We start from the raw sequence: 13,665 nt of genomic DNA on the forward strand, positions 1-13,665 counted from the left end.
GGAGCACTCACGACGGCCCCCTGCACAGCGCTGCCTCGTCTGCCCGTGGCTCCGGCGCCGCTGCCTTTGCCGCACGCATCGCGGTGCCAACGCCGGCACGGCCCGCACTGCTGCTGCCCCGGCCGCTGTCGGAGCGGAGCTGCGCTGTGACCGCGCGCTGCTCCCCCACCAGCAGCCCCGCAGCAGCATCCCAGCCCCGCGCCGTCCCCGTATCCCGGCCTCATGAGGTTCATCCCTCCGTGCAGCTGGTGGCATCCAAACGAGGTCCCTCCCTTAAAGGTTCCCTTCCAATAAAGGGAAGCCGAACATTGGCCCGAACACCAGCTTTTTCTCATCCTTTATTCTGGGGGAAATGCGAACATGGAGGTGCGGGGCTGGCTGTGCGCAGGGACGGGACGGACGTCCTCCCGGTGCTCCCTGCCCCACCGGGGCTCGGGGCCGTCACCACATGTGGCGATACGGGAAGGCGACCTCCACGCACAGCACGACCAGCGCCTCGGAGCAGTTGTGCCGCCGCCCGGCCAGCAGCCTGCCCTGACCCAGCGGGGCCGCCAGGCCGTCCCCGGGGCCGGAGCTCCGCCAGCCCTGGCAGTCCCGGCGCTGAGCGTGGCCGCCCCGCAGCGTGGATCCGTGCCATGCCAGCCTGCGGGGCCTGCGAGCGGCAACGGGATGTTGGGGAGCCCCGGGGAGCCCTTCCCGTCCTCCCGCCCTTTGCACCGTCGCGTGATGCCGTGGATGTGCGGGGCCGGGACTCACCAGAGGGCATCCGTCAGCACGTCGCGCCCATTGAAGGTGTAGATGGGGCTCCGCGGGGCCGCTCCAGCCTGGCTCTGCAGGAGGGAGCTCCAGGAGCGAGCCAGCAGCTGGCCCTGGGAATGTGGGGGTGGCACTGAGCTGGAGGTGGGGGGCAAGTGCCCCCCAAAGCCCCTTGTCCCCATTCTCTGGGTTCGTATCGGTAGAAGAAAACACGTGGAGAGCCCGTGCTCCCTGGGGGGACACCCTGAGCCCTCGGGGGTAGGGCCGCCTGCCTTCAGGTTGACGATGGGGAGGGTCCTGTCCGTCCTCTTGACGATGGAGGCCAGGTCCTGGCTGGGAGCCGACAGGAACGCCCGGAAAGTGCCGTAGAGCCGGGCCTCCTGTGACTGCCGGTAGCACTGCAGGTCGGCGCCGCGGATGCCGCTCATGTCCCCGGAGAGGGGCGCGTTCAGGGCCACCAGACGGAGCTACGGGGACAGCGGGTGGCAGCGCATTGGGGGCCGGGGCTGCCGGGGCACGTGCCGTCATCCCGCACCCCATGGGGTACTGCAGTCCCCTGGGTCGGGCATCGAGGTCTATACAGACCCACGGACACAGGGGGGGCTCCCCGAGCACCGTGGGGTTGGAAGGGGCCAGGAAATGGGGCAATGCTCACAGAGGGCATCCTGGGGGCGGCGGTGGTCGGCAGGGTGCCGGGCAGCCCAGCTCCATCCTCCTTCGGGACCTGCAATAGTGGGGACACCTGGGGACAGCAGTCTCGGTGCCCAGGGTGCATCCCCCTCCTCATCCCACTGCCACCCGGGGTCTCCTGGTGCCACCTCCATCCCTCTGCTCACCAATGAGTCTGCCCGGGCCCCTGAGGGTGGCTCTGTGTTGGTACCTCGTGTCTGTGCCTGCTTCGCCTCCTGCACAGAGATGGGAGGGCAGTCCCAGGGGTGCACCCCCCCCCCACGGGGGTCTGTCCCTTTGCCTCACCTGGTACTGCGGCGTGGAGGCGGAGGGGTCATCACCCACAAAGAGCGACTCCGAGTCCTCCAGCTGCAGAAGAGCAGTTGGGGGGGGGCAGCCACATTATGTGTCCTCCCCCCCCATCCCAGCACGGTACCAGCAGCCTGCTCCAGCCCCGGGGGGTGCGCAGGAAGGCGTTGCTCCCCTCCTGCACGTAGACCAGGCTGCCCTCGGGGACAGAGCTGCCAGTCCTCAGCATCAGCTCCTTAGTCCTGAACACCCACGTCTGGCGCTGGGAGGGACATGGAGGGAGGTCAGGGCTTAGCTGACCCCCCCTGCCCATGGGGAGCTGCCTACACATTGGGGTTACCCATGGGCACAGCCCCCCACGCACCCGGAGGTCGGCGCTGGGCTCCAGCCGCTCTGGATGGGGAACATCAGCATCTGGAGAAGCTGAGGAGGGTTTGGGTTAAAGGTAGGACTGGGGTTGGGTTGGGGTTGGGTTTAGGGGTAGGGTTGGGGTCACAGGGCACCCCAACACCATGGGGACACCAGGACAACGCCACAGCCCTGGTGCAAGGGCATGAAGCTTTGCAAAAGTTGCTTCCAAAGAGGCAGGAGTTCACCCAAATACCTGGAGAGCCCTTACCCACTGCCCAGGCTGCATTGGGCGATGCCTGTGAATGCAAACGGGGCTGTTACTGCTGCTGGGACACAGGTGCACGGCAGTGACAGCTCGCAGGGAGGGGACGGCGAGCTTACCGGCTGCTTGCAGGGCTGCTGTCCGCGCATGGGATACACCCGCTGCGAGCAGAAACGGGAGGATGCACGGGGAGAACCTCACACTGCACGCTCACACACGTGTGCACCGCGGCACAGAGGTGTGCGCTGCCTGTGCAGGGCCTTACATTGAGGTAGAGGAGTCCTGGTGCTCCGGGGGGGCCGGGGGGACCGGGCGGACCGGGGGGACCTCGGGGACCCTGCAGGAAGAGCAGTGTGAAGATTTAGGGTGGTTTGGTGCTGCTCCTGGGCTGGGCGGCTCTACGTCACGCTGGGTGCAATCTCTCACATGGGGGATGATTGCTCCGTAGATATCCGGCTCCTCCTTGCTGTGCTGCAAAGGGAACGTGAGCAGATGGAGGCTGAGCTCCTCTTGCCACCCCCTCCCCCCTCGTCACCCCCACCCCAGGACTCACCGGTTGGTACCAGGCGCTGGGCTGGCTGCCAGGGCTGGGGAATGGGAGATGGCCTGGTTTGCAGCCGGGCTCCCCATAGCAGCACCCCTGGGTGGCACAGTGAGGCAGGGTCAAGGGCGGGGAGGAAGAGCACATGTCGGGTGTGCAATGTGCATGTGCTGCAGGGGATGGTGCAACTCACCCACCCCCATACCCCCACCAGCTCCCCCCGTGCAACACCCTGTACAAACCCGCTCTCCTGGATCACCCTTTTCACCCTGGAAGAAAGCAGAGTGGTCCCATAAGCACCCTGATGCAGGTGATCCCAGACCCATGAGCACCCCAAACCCAGTGTCTGCTGCCCTGCTCACCTTGGGACCCGGTGGCCCAGTTGCTCCATGATGCCCAGTGGCTCCATGGTGCCCAGCATGGCGTGGTTCACACTGGGATGAAGGGATGTGCAGGTTGAGCGCTGGGCACTGCGACCACCCTAAGCACCCCCAGCCCTGTACTCACCCTGTAGTCCCCCGGTGGCCCCGGTGGTCCCATAGGACCGGGCATCCCTGGGGCTCCCATCTCCCCGGTGCGGCCAGGGCTCCCTGGCATGCCTGGCAGTCCTTGCTCACCCTTCTCACCCTGCCGGGATGCAGCACATGGGGCCATGAGTGTGGGGCCCATGTCTCCCCAGGGCTCCGCAGCAGCAGAGCATGGAGCTGGGTGCATCTCGGTGCCCCATCCCACCTCCTGGGGTTTGTGAGTGGAAAGGCTGGAAATCCCTCTGAGACCCCTCCTTACCTTTAATCCTGGGAATCCTGGCTCTCCTCGGAGCCCTGGTTTGCCAGGAAATGATGCAGGTCCCGGGGGGCCAGGGGGCCCTTCGTGCCCAGGTGCTCCAGGGGGTCCCTGTGTGCCTGGGAGTCCCGGTGCCCCTGGGGGGCCATCGGGCCCAGCCAAGCCAGGGGATCCTGGAGCTCCTTCACTCCCTGGGAACCCAGGCGGTCCCACGGCCCCTGGTGGGCCGGGGGGACCAGGCTGCCCCTCCCGCCCAGGGAGCCCTGGAGTGCCTTCATGACCTGGGTAGCCTGGGGGGCCGGGGGGGCCAGGCAGCCCTGGGGTGCCGGGGGGTCCTGGCTTCCCGGTGGGGCTGGCTGCTCCCAGCTGTCAGGGTGGAGGGAGAGAGGAGAGAGTGGCATTGGTGAATGGCAGTGTCATGTCCCGTGGGCCCCCTACCCACCTCTGCAGCTCTGTGTCCCTGCCCGTCCCTGCAGGTCCAGCTGGGGATGGACCCCACAGCAGCTCCAGCACTGCCCATCCACCCCGGCATCATCCCCCGTCCCTCCATCACCCACCTGTGTCACCCACCCCAGATGCCCCCTCTCCACCTCTCACCTCTCTCTCTGATTCCTTGGAGACCGCTGCGGGTGCAGGTGGACTCCTGGCTCCCCCAGCACCCGGTGGTCCCGGTGGCCCTGGAGGTCCTGGTGGTCCAGGGGGGCCCCGAGGCCCCTGGTGACCCGGCGGCCCCGGGCTGCCTGTCCTCCCTCTCTCCCCAGACAGCCCTGGCTGGCCCCGCTCCCCGGGGAAACCGCGGTCGCCTTTCTCTCCCTGTTGGGATGAAGACAGAGCCTGGCTCCTGCCCCGACACTGGGACTGTCCCTGCAATGCACACTCCGAAGCAACAATCCAAATCCAGAGTAGAAAAAGGTGAAAAGAGCCCTGGGTTTCTCCCCACAGATCCCCAAGCCCGCCTGCCCCCCGCAGGACCCCTCTCTTACCTTGGGGCCAGGAGGACCGGGGCGCGCAGGGCAGATGCAGTTGGAGCCATTGTGCATCTGGAGGGGAACGAGCTGTGAGCTGTGGGGATGGGGGATGGGGGGCACCGGCACCAACCCCCCCTCACCTGCAGGGTCACATCCAGCCCGGGGGCCATGGGCACACGCTGGGGCAGCCCCTTCGGTGTGGTCTGTGCAGGAGAGAGGAGCACCGTGAGCGAGACCCCTGCATCCTTGCCCCGTGCCTCCTGTGCCCAGCTGCTCCACGGCCCCCAGCCGCCCCCCGCACCTTGATCTGCAGGAACTCCTCTTCCTCTGCGCTGCCCTCAAAGATCTGTGGGGTGGCCGTGGGGTGGTTGTGCTAGGGCAGAAGGGCAGAGCTCAGCATGCAGCCGGTGGGGTTCAGGGAGTGCTGTGCACTGCAGGCTGTGCAGGGGCACCAGGGTCTCCTCTCCAAGGGGCAGAGAGGGGAAAGCATTTCCAAGGATGGAGCCCAGTGTGGGATGCACTGTTGTGGCTGCGCTGTGCTGGGTGCTGATAAGGGGAAGGATGCAAAGCAAGCCTGGCGTGGGCTGGAGGCTCAGGGTGGGGATGGGGGTCGTGGGGCGCAGCTCCTGCCGGGGATGGGCACCTGGGCTCGCGTGCGCAGCGGGGCACGGCCCTGGCCCTTGGTCCTGGCAGAGGGCTCCCGTCTCCTCGAGTCCGTTCCCAATGGGGGTTTGCTCAGCGGCAGCTTCTTCAGGGTCTCCGTGTCAGCAGCATCTGCAGGATGGAGATGTGGGCAGCAAGGTGCTCCCTGCTCCCAGTGCATGGGAGTGTCCCCTCCTCACCGGGTCCGGGAGCTTGGGGTGCACACCTACCTTCCTCTCCACCCAGGGTGGGCAGCGTGGGGGTTGCGGGGCTGGTGCCGGGCTCTGGAGTGGTGTCTTCAGAGCCCAGTGGGTAGAACCACTGGGCCGTGCCATGGGGCAGGAGCCCGGCCAGCACTGAGAGGATGCAGAGCGCACGGAGGAGGCGTGGGGTACCCAGCCTCATGCTGCAGCCCCGGGGTGCCGAGGACAGGAGGGTCTGTCTCATCCCGCTCGTCTGTGCCGTCTGCTCCTGATGCCCTGGCACAGCCCCTGCTGTTATCACAGTGGCCCCCGACACGCCCCCTCTCCCCCCAGCACCCCCGCCCTGCGGGCTGCAGCCAGCACGGGGCTGAATGCTCACTGTGAGGGTGCGGGGCAGGGGCAGCGAGGGCACATGGGAGCTCTGGGAAGGGAGCCAGGTCAGGGAGAGGGGTCTGGAGGAGGAGATGCTGCCTGGAAATGGGAGTAAAACCATGAGGGAGTGCGGGAAGGAGCTGTCTGGGAGCAGGGCGCTGGCACAGCAAGGAGCAGCGTCCCACCAGGGATGCGTGCATCCCCTGTCCCTCCGCTCCATCAGAGCCCGCCTGCTCTGGAAGAGCTGCCCTTAGCTGGGGGGCTGCAGCCCTCTCTGAGACATCTTCTGCCCCTGCAACACTCAATTGCTGGAACCCACAGCCCCTCTGAGGTGCTATGATGGCTTTGGAGCTGTTGGGTGTCACAGGAGGACGAAGACCCAGAGCTGGGAGCCCAAAGAATCTCAGAGCGGGAGCTGAGGGTCCCTGCTGCACCAGATGTCTTGGGGTGCTGGCTGTGTGGCAGTGGGGTGCACCTGCCTTCTTTATGGGGCAGGATGGTGCAGGAATCAGGGACCTGGAGGCCCCATGCCTGGCAGAGATGAGGAACAGCCCCTGGGGCTGCAGAGCTCACACATCCCTGCTCCCTGTGCTCCTGCTCTCTCCAGCCCGCAGACACAACAGCCTCCCCGGCGGGCGCATGGTGCTGCCAAGGTCTGATAAGGAGCTGCGGCTGCCGCGGGGCCGGGCACCTGTTTGGGTTTGGCCCTGGCTCAGACGCTGTGTCAAGGCTGGTGCCTCTGCCCCGAGTCACGGCCACTGTGTGCCCCATGGCTGTGCCAGGCAGGGCAGGGGCTGTGGGCTGGGGGCTGTGGGCTGTGGGCTGGGGGCTGGGGGGCCCCCGCTCTGCTAGGAGGGGAGGAGGGGTCTGGGGAGCATGGGGGGCACCAGCCCTGCCTGCATTTCTCCCCCAGCTGGTGCTGCCCCACTCGTGTGGGGATGGAAGGTGCTCTGGGAGCCGCCAGAGTGGCACAGCTGGCACTGCAGTGTGAGCGCAGGGTGGGAGGTGAGTGCAGGGGGCTGCGGTGGGCTCGGCCCCTTCTGAGCACAGCTGGGCTGCAGGCACGGAGCGGAGGTGGCTTTTGTTGATGCTCTGCACCTCCCTGCTGTCTGTATGCAGAGGGCAAATGAAACAAATGGCGCTGATGTTTGGTGCCTCTGAGCCAGGCTGAGCTGCTGGCACACCGTCACAGCTCCCACTGCTCCGCCGGGTCCGTGGGGGTGAAAGGGGCCCCGTGAGACGTGCTTGTGCCCAGCATGCTGTGCTCACCCCGCGGTGCTGGAGCTGGAGCTGGGTTGGGTGTCAGGAAGAGGTTCTGAACTTCCAGGTTGGGTGGGGATCACGGCTGCCTGAGCTCACGGTGTTGGGACACCACTCACAGACACTGGGTTTGGTTTGGGTGCTGCTGTGTGGTGCCAGGGTTGGACTCAGTGGTCCCTGTGGGTCCCTCCCAGCTCGGGACGGTCTGTGCTTCTGTGCTTCTGTGGTTTTGTGATTCCCTGCCCACGGGCTGAAGGCTGCAGCCCCGCACGCTGTGGCTCCCTGTGCTCCCCGCACCGCCCCTCAGCCCCCCTCGCCCCCCCCCCGCGCTCCGCAGTTCGCAGCTTTGGGCGCTACGGGGCGCTGGGGGTCGGGCAGCCCCGGGGCTCGGCCCGTGCTCGGACCTGGGCTCCAGCTGCCGCCCTGCACGGTGCAGCCTCCCAGTCTATCCCAGTCTATCCCACTGCATTCTAGTCCGTCCCAATCTGTCCCAGTCCGTTCCATCCCAATCCATCCTAGTTATCCCTATCCATCCTGGTTAATCTCAGTCCATCCCATCACATCCGAATCCATCCCATCTCAGTCCATCCCAATTCATCCCAATCTCGTCCCGGTTTATTTATTCCACCCCATCCCACCCCAACTAATCCCAATCCATCCCATCCCAGTCCATCCCCATTCACCCCACTCCATCCCAGTCCATCCCTTCCCACTCTACCCCATCCCCGTTATCCCAGTCCCTCCCATTCCGTCCCAGTGGCTCAGCGCCGGGCAGCACACAGGCCTCGCGACGGCTGCGGGGCAGCACGGGGTGGTGCGGGGGGTGTCGTGCAGGAGCCGCGGGCTGCGGGATGGGGACCCGCGGGCGGCACCGAGGAAGTCGGGGCGGCGGAGCTCTCCCGGTGCCCGCTGCCGGAGCCCCGCGGTGACGGGGGCGGCTCCGCCGGTGGCCCCGGTGGCTGCGGGAGGTGTGGCCATCGGGGCCGCATAAAGCGGCCGCCGCCGCCGCCCCGCGCCCGCCGCCAGCCCGACGCCGAGCGGAGCGGCGCGGGGCCGCCATGTGCGGGGCCGCCGTGCTGCTGCTGGCGGCGGCGGCGGCGGCGGCGGCGGCGGGGCCGGGGGGCGGCGGGGAGGAGGCGATCCAGTGCCCGCCGTGCTCGGAGGAGCGGCTGGCCCGCTGCAAGGCCCCGCAGGGCTGCGCCGAGCTGGTGCGGGAGCCGGGCTGCGGCTGCTGCGCGACCTGCGCGCTCGGCCGGGGCACCGCCTGCGGGGTTTACACGGCGCGCTGCGGGGCCGGGCTGCGCTGCTATCCGCCCCGCGGAGTGCCGCGACCGCTGCACACCCTCATGCACGGACAGGGCGTCTGCACCGACCTGGCCGACGTCGAGGCCATCCAGGAGAGCCTGCAGCCACCAGGTAGGGCGGGGGGCAGGATGGAGTTGGCGGGGATTTGTGCCGCCCGCGGTCTGTTGGGGAGAGCGGAGTGGGGGGCCTGGCGGGGGGTTGCAATAAGATGGGCAGCCTGAAAGTGCAGGGAGTGGGGCTGGGCTGCGTGGATCCTCATGTCTGGGTCGCCCCTTTGCCGTCCTCACCTGCTCCCGGCATGGCAGTGCTGCCATTGGGTGCAAGGGGAGCACCTGCAGACAACCCCCACCCGCTTGCAGCGTGGCAGTGTCACAGGGTCACATCTGTGCATCCTGGCACGGCGGTGGCACCGCACAGCTCCTGGGCCGGGCAGGGTCCGACTGTGCAGAGCTGACAGAGCTGCTCCTGTTGTGCACTGGTGACACCGGTGCTCCGCTCCCAGGGATGCTGCTGGCACAGCTGGGAGGAAACAGCAAAGAGGCTGCAGGGCATCTGCTTCCCTCACAGACAGGTCAGCGTGGGGCCGTGGCCACAGCTCTGCATGCAGGTGGGACAGTGGGGGCAGGGGAGCCCCGGGGCTGCAGCCCTGCTGCTGCGGGCTCTGCCCGACTGCCCCATGTCCCCATCATTGGGGGAGGGGGTGAACCTCTGCCAGGATTCCTGTGCAGTGTCACCTGGGGCTCCCAGGGTAGGGAATGTCCGATCTCCCTGCTGTGTCCCATCACCTGTGCCAAAGGCCCTTTGTGAGGTGCCCCTGACCCCCCCTCCCTGGGCAGACGTTGGCTGTGAGCACTTTGCACAGTGCTGCCGGGGGTCCCCCTGCTCTGCCTGTCTGTCCCCAGCCCACATCCTGCAGGAGCTTTCTGCACTCCCTGGCCCACGGCTCACCGGGCTGCCAAACCCTGTTGGTTTTGGCTTTGCCCCGTGTAACGCAGCATTTTTTTCCCAGAGCCTTTAGGAAATGGAGTTGCAGCTTTTTCCTTTGTTTCCTGTGCTGGTTTGGCTGCGCTGGGGCTGTGGGTGGCCCTGGGATCGTGTGCCTGGCCGGCAGAGCCGCAGGTGGCAGGAAGGGACAGTGGGCGGCCACGAGCCCTGCGCCTGGGGCACCCTATGGGGCAGCACGGGGCACTGCCCTGCTACCTGCACCCAGTGCTGCTGGAGCAGCGGGGCAGAGGCTGCAGCTGCATTGCTCCCTCCCCACCGCCCCTGGCACGGCACTGCCCCTGGTGCTGGCTGAGCCCTGGTGTGTGCCCAGGGCTGCTGCATCGGGCGTCCAGGACCTGCGGGCGGCGTCTGGGGAGAGGTGAGGAACGTCCCGCAGCACACACCACGAGTGGCTTAATGATGGGTAAATAGTTATGTCTGGGAAAAAGTGACCGGATGCTGCCAGCACCTGCTCTTGCCCTGTCCCAGCAGTGTCACCGGGGCTGTTGGGGCTGATGGGGTCCCTGAGCCGACCCCAGGCTCAGAGTGCAGCCGGCGCTGCTGTCCCGTCCTGCAGGCGCCATCCCGGGGCTCCGCTCCTGCCTCGGGGCTCTCGTCCTGCTGGAACGCAGTGCTGTGAATCACACACTCAGCATGTGACAAACCTCATTTGCGGCTCCCGCTAATTGAAGGCGACGCTGAATGCCTTGCTTATGTCTGCTCCTGTCCTCGGGCCAGGCAGAAACCCCAGGCCTCCCGAGACAGCACCCCAAACCCAGCAGTGGGGTTTCCTCCTCGTGCCACTCTCTCTGCAGCCCCCGTGGTGCTGCTGGTGGTGCTGCTGGTGGTGCTGCTGGTGGTGCTGCTGGTGGTGCAAGGCCAGTGCAGCGCGAGCTCCAGGTCTCCTTCCTGGCTCTGAGGAATTTGCTTTTCCCAGATCTTTGTGCTCCACTTGAAGGAGTTCTGCCGCCCAGCTCGGTGCAGGAGCGCTGCCAGCAGCAGGAAGGCGAGAGGCTCCTCGGCCGGGTGGGAGCTCGCCCTGAACCGCAGCCATCCTGCAGTGGGGAGGGGGCCTGGAGCCGGGGGCCGCGGTGGGGAGCGCAGTGCTGGTGCTGGCGGAGCGCCGCCGTGCTGCCCAGAGGCACCGCGCTCCTGGGGACCTCAGGAAAATGTTACTGGCATCTGGTTTTATTTAACTGAGAGATTTGACACTGACAGCGGCTGGAGGGGGGAGGGGGGCTGGGCTGGGAGCGGGGGGTTCTGGTCCTGTGCCAGGCTGTGCTGCGGAGCAGTGCCACTCTGTGCCCTATGTCCCCTCCGTGGGACTGTGCTGTGGTGGCCCCAGCAGTGCCATGTGTCCCTGAGGAGCAGCGACCCCAAGTGAGTCCCTGTGGCTGCAGCACGGTGCCACAGGGATGTGACGCGTCGCCGTGGGGATGTGGTACAGTGCCACGGGGATGTGACACGGTGAAAGGGGCTGCCAGGGGTCCTGGAGTCACTCCTCAGTGGGTGTCAAGTTTGTGTTTCAAATGTCAAGGGCATGAGCCGCTTCCTGGAAAAAAAAGGACAGTTTAAACAAAAAGCAAATATTACAGTGATGGAGAAGGGTTTGCCAGCCAGGTGGGCTGTGAACTTTACCCAGGACACTGGGAGCTGCTCAGTGACCCTCTGCAGCCAGGAGCTGCCGTCAGGTACACAGTGCCCGGCCCTTCTCCAGGCACCGATACCACAGCATCGGACCCCTCCATGCAGCAGGAAGAGTGGTGCGTGGCCCAAAGGCATCGCTGGGCCTGGAGGCAGAGGGGCCTGCAGTCCAATGGAGACCGAGCAGCCCCGGTCTCATGACGTTCCCTCCCAGCTGCCAACATCTGGGATTGCAGTTTGGCTTCGTGTGGGCGCAGGCAGGGATGCCAAGCGCCGCCCCCCCAGGCCGGCCAGCAGGAGGTGGACTGTCCTATTCCTGGAATTCTTGCTTTCATGTCCCGGAAGGGGAGTGGGGGGCTGGGGCTGTGCACCCCGAGCAGAACCTGGTGGGGCCCCGCAGCCCCGGTCCCGCTGCAGTTTTGGGGGCTTCAGGGGTTGGCTGCTGTTCTGCGTGTCCTGGGGTCACCACCCCCCCCGGTGCCCAGTGGCTGCACAGGGCTGGCAGGGTGCACCCAGTGCTGTGCATTGTTCCAGGTGTGAATTGCAACTCTGCAATAACAGCCACGTGGAAACAAACCGTGAATGAGCAGTGAGAGTTCCTGAGAGCCTTTCCCTGTGCTGTGAGGGGTCTCAGCCCATCGCTGTGCCAGGGACGGGGTGTTGCGTGGGGGGAGCTCTGGGGGCTGCCCTGCAGTGCTGAGCCCTGCTGTGTCCTTGCAGAGAAGGAAGAGATCGAGCACCCCAATAACAGCTTCAGCCCCTGCAGCATCCACGACCGCAAGTGCCTGCAGAAGCAGCAGGCGAAGCGCGTCAACAACGGCAATAAGATGCGCAGCAGTGGGAGCCCACATCCCCGCGAGGAGACCCGGCCCATTGTGAGCACTGGGGGCACCAGGGCAGGAGGGGGGCTGGCAGTGGGGCTGCGGGGTGGGGGGATGCACGGCGCCCTGCTGAGAGCTCAGCTCCCCCCTCCCTGCAGGCACAGGGCTCGTGCCAGAGCGAGCTGCACCGTGCATTGGAGCGACTGGCGGCCTCACAGACACGGACACACGAGGATCTCTACGTCATCCCCATCCCCAACTGCGACCGCAATGGCAACTTTCACCCCAAGCAGGTGGGCAGGGTGGGGGGCTGCACGGCGGAGGCACCCTGCAGGGCTGGGGGATGTGGCGGGTGCCGGGTTTCAGTGGGAGCTGCAGAAGCCCCCGGGGTTGTCGTGGCTCCACGGATACTCACTGAAGCTGTACCTCCCTTCAGTGTCACCCGGCGCTGGATGGGCAGCGGGGCAAGTGCTGGTGCGTGGACCGCAAGACGGGGGTGAAGCTGCCGGGCTTCCTGGAGCTGAAGGGGGACTTGGATTGCCACCAGCCAGCAGACAGCATGTGAGCGTGAGCGCGGCCGGGCCGCCCGCCGGGGCCGTGGAGGAGAGGGGACACATCTGCTGAGCAGCTCCTGGCGCCCGGGGACCCCCGCGTGCCCCCCATCACTGCTCTGCTGTGCCCATGGCACGCAGCACCGTGCCACCCCAGCGCTGTGACCGCCACCCAGCAGCCGCCGGTGGCATCCCCGTCCCTCACAGACCCTGGTGCGGACAGATGGACACTGCCCGGGTGCCAGCAGGGCTGCTTTCAGGCTGTTTCGGTGGAGATGCGTAAAGGAGAAAGCAGCGCTGCGCCCCTCCCTGCCTGCAGCCCCCGCCGCAGTGCCTTCCCTGCGCCCGCCCCGAGCGCACAGCACGAGAAGTGCCTCGGCCCCCCCGGCGTGGGCAGGGAGGGGAGGGGAGGGAAGAGGAGGGAAGGGGAGGGTAGGGGAAGGAACCCCCCCAGCACCTGCCTTTGTGTGCGTGGGGTGGGGGCCGCAATGAGCAATAAGGACCTTCACCCCGGGGTGGGGCAAAGCGGCATCAGATCTTCCTGGTGCAGCCCAGACCCCACCGCCTCCCTATGTCTGTAGCAGTTAAATCCATCGTCGGCGGGATGGTCTGCTCCGTGCCCAGCGCTGTGCCACCCCCGCTTCCCCCGCCCCCCCCGGCTCGTGGTCGCTGTCCTCCCGTCTTCAGATGGGGTGCAAACAGGACGGGTTTCCATGTCCCGCTGGTGTGAAATGGCAGCGGTTGCGGGGCTGAGGGCGGGGTGGGGGTCCTGCAGGGTCAGTGCTGCGCACCGCCGCTCCTGCCGTGCTGCTGCAGTTATGCGCTGCCGTGTAGCAGCGTAAGGCCCCCCATCCCCCCGCCGTGACCCCACTGTGACCCTGCCGTGACCCCGCCGTGACCCCACCGTGACCCTGCCGTCTCTTTTCTGCACTGATGCGATCGTAGTTCCCTATCGGACGACCCCATCGCTCAGGCTCTGTGTAGCACCATCCTTCTTTTACAGTAAACTTGAAGCTTTGTATTGTTAAAAGAAAAGAAAAAGCTGTCGCTGTGTTTAGTGGCCGTGTTCCCTTTCCCTCGTGACTCGGGCTGTATGGGGATGGGATGCCCACGTGGGCTCAGAGCACCAAGCGTGGGCGCTTCTGGGCAGCGCTGTGCCACCCCCGTGTCCCCTTTGGGGGGTGACACCGTGCAGTCCCCATCACAGATCGGGTCCTGGCTGCGTCACAGGGCGCCCCGAGCCA

The 13,665-nt window shown here is 66.6% G+C and overlaps 2 protein-coding genes across 2 annotated transcripts; one reads left to right on the forward strand and one right to left on the reverse strand.

The window, feature by feature from the left end:
* Positions 1–325: 325 nt before the first annotated feature.
* Positions 326–5,760, reverse strand: LOC104914623 (uncharacterized). The gene is made up of 23 exons (XM_085210852.1): positions 5,512–5,760; positions 5,283–5,413; positions 4,941–5,012; positions 4,780–4,842; positions 4,655–4,711; positions 4,269–4,484; positions 3,675–4,037; positions 3,396–3,515; positions 3,251–3,322; positions 3,131–3,157; positions 2,901–2,987; positions 2,774–2,818; positions 2,613–2,684; positions 2,467–2,508; positions 2,354–2,381; positions 2,099–2,157; positions 1,862–1,996; positions 1,732–1,794; positions 1,593–1,661; positions 1,412–1,480; positions 1,029–1,223; positions 757–869; positions 326–652 (listed from the first exon to the last, which is right to left on the reverse strand). The coding sequence occupies exons 1-23, from the start codon at positions 5,726–5,728 to the stop codon at positions 442–444; spliced, it is 2,526 nt and encodes an 841-aa protein (XP_085066978.1). The 5' UTR covers positions 5,729–5,760; the 3' UTR covers positions 326–441.
* Positions 5,761–8,106: 2,346 nt separating this feature from the next.
* IGFBP4 (insulin like growth factor binding protein 4) lies at positions 8,107–13,462 on the forward strand. The gene is made up of 4 exons (XM_085210870.1): positions 8,107–8,532; positions 11,770–11,924; positions 12,029–12,163; positions 12,307–13,462. Exons 1-4 carry the CDS (start codon positions 8,175–8,177, stop codon positions 12,433–12,435), a joined length of 777 nt encoding a protein of 258 aa, XP_085066996.1. The 5' UTR covers positions 8,107–8,174; the 3' UTR covers positions 12,436–13,462.
* The last annotated feature ends 203 nt before the right edge of the window (positions 13,463–13,665 follow it).

The sequence above is a fragment of the Meleagris gallopavo genome, chromosome 29 (genome assembly GCF_905368555.1).
Source record: "Meleagris gallopavo chromosome 29, MGAL_WU_HG_1.1, whole genome shotgun sequence".
NCBI classification, from domain to species: Eukaryota; Metazoa; Chordata; class Aves; order Galliformes; family Phasianidae; genus Meleagris; species Meleagris gallopavo.

Coding starts and splice junctions, on each gene's coding strand:
- LOC104914623 (XM_085210852.1), bottom strand. CDS start 5,728: ATGAGACAGACCCTCCTGTCCTCGGCACCCCGGGGCTGCAGCATGAGG. Junction 5,013..5,282: donor CGCTGCGCACGCGAGCCCAG/GTGCCCATCCCC, acceptor CTTCTGCCCTAG/CACAACCACCCCACGGCCAC. Junction 1,224..1,411: donor CCGCCCCCAGGATGCCCTCT/GTGAGCATTGCC, acceptor CTGTCCCCGTAG/CTCCGTCTGGTGGCCCTGAA.
- IGFBP4 (XM_085210870.1), top strand. CDS start 8,175: ATGTGCGGGGCCGCCGTGCTGCTGCTGGCGGCGGCGGCGGCGGCGGCG. Junction 8,533..11,769: donor GGAGAGCCTGCAGCCACCAG/GTAGGGCGGGGG, acceptor GTGTCCTTGCAG/AGAAGGAAGAGATCGAGCAC. Junction 11,925..12,028: donor GCGAGGAGACCCGGCCCATT/GTGAGCACTGGG, acceptor CCCTCCCTGCAG/GCACAGGGCTCGTGCCAGAG.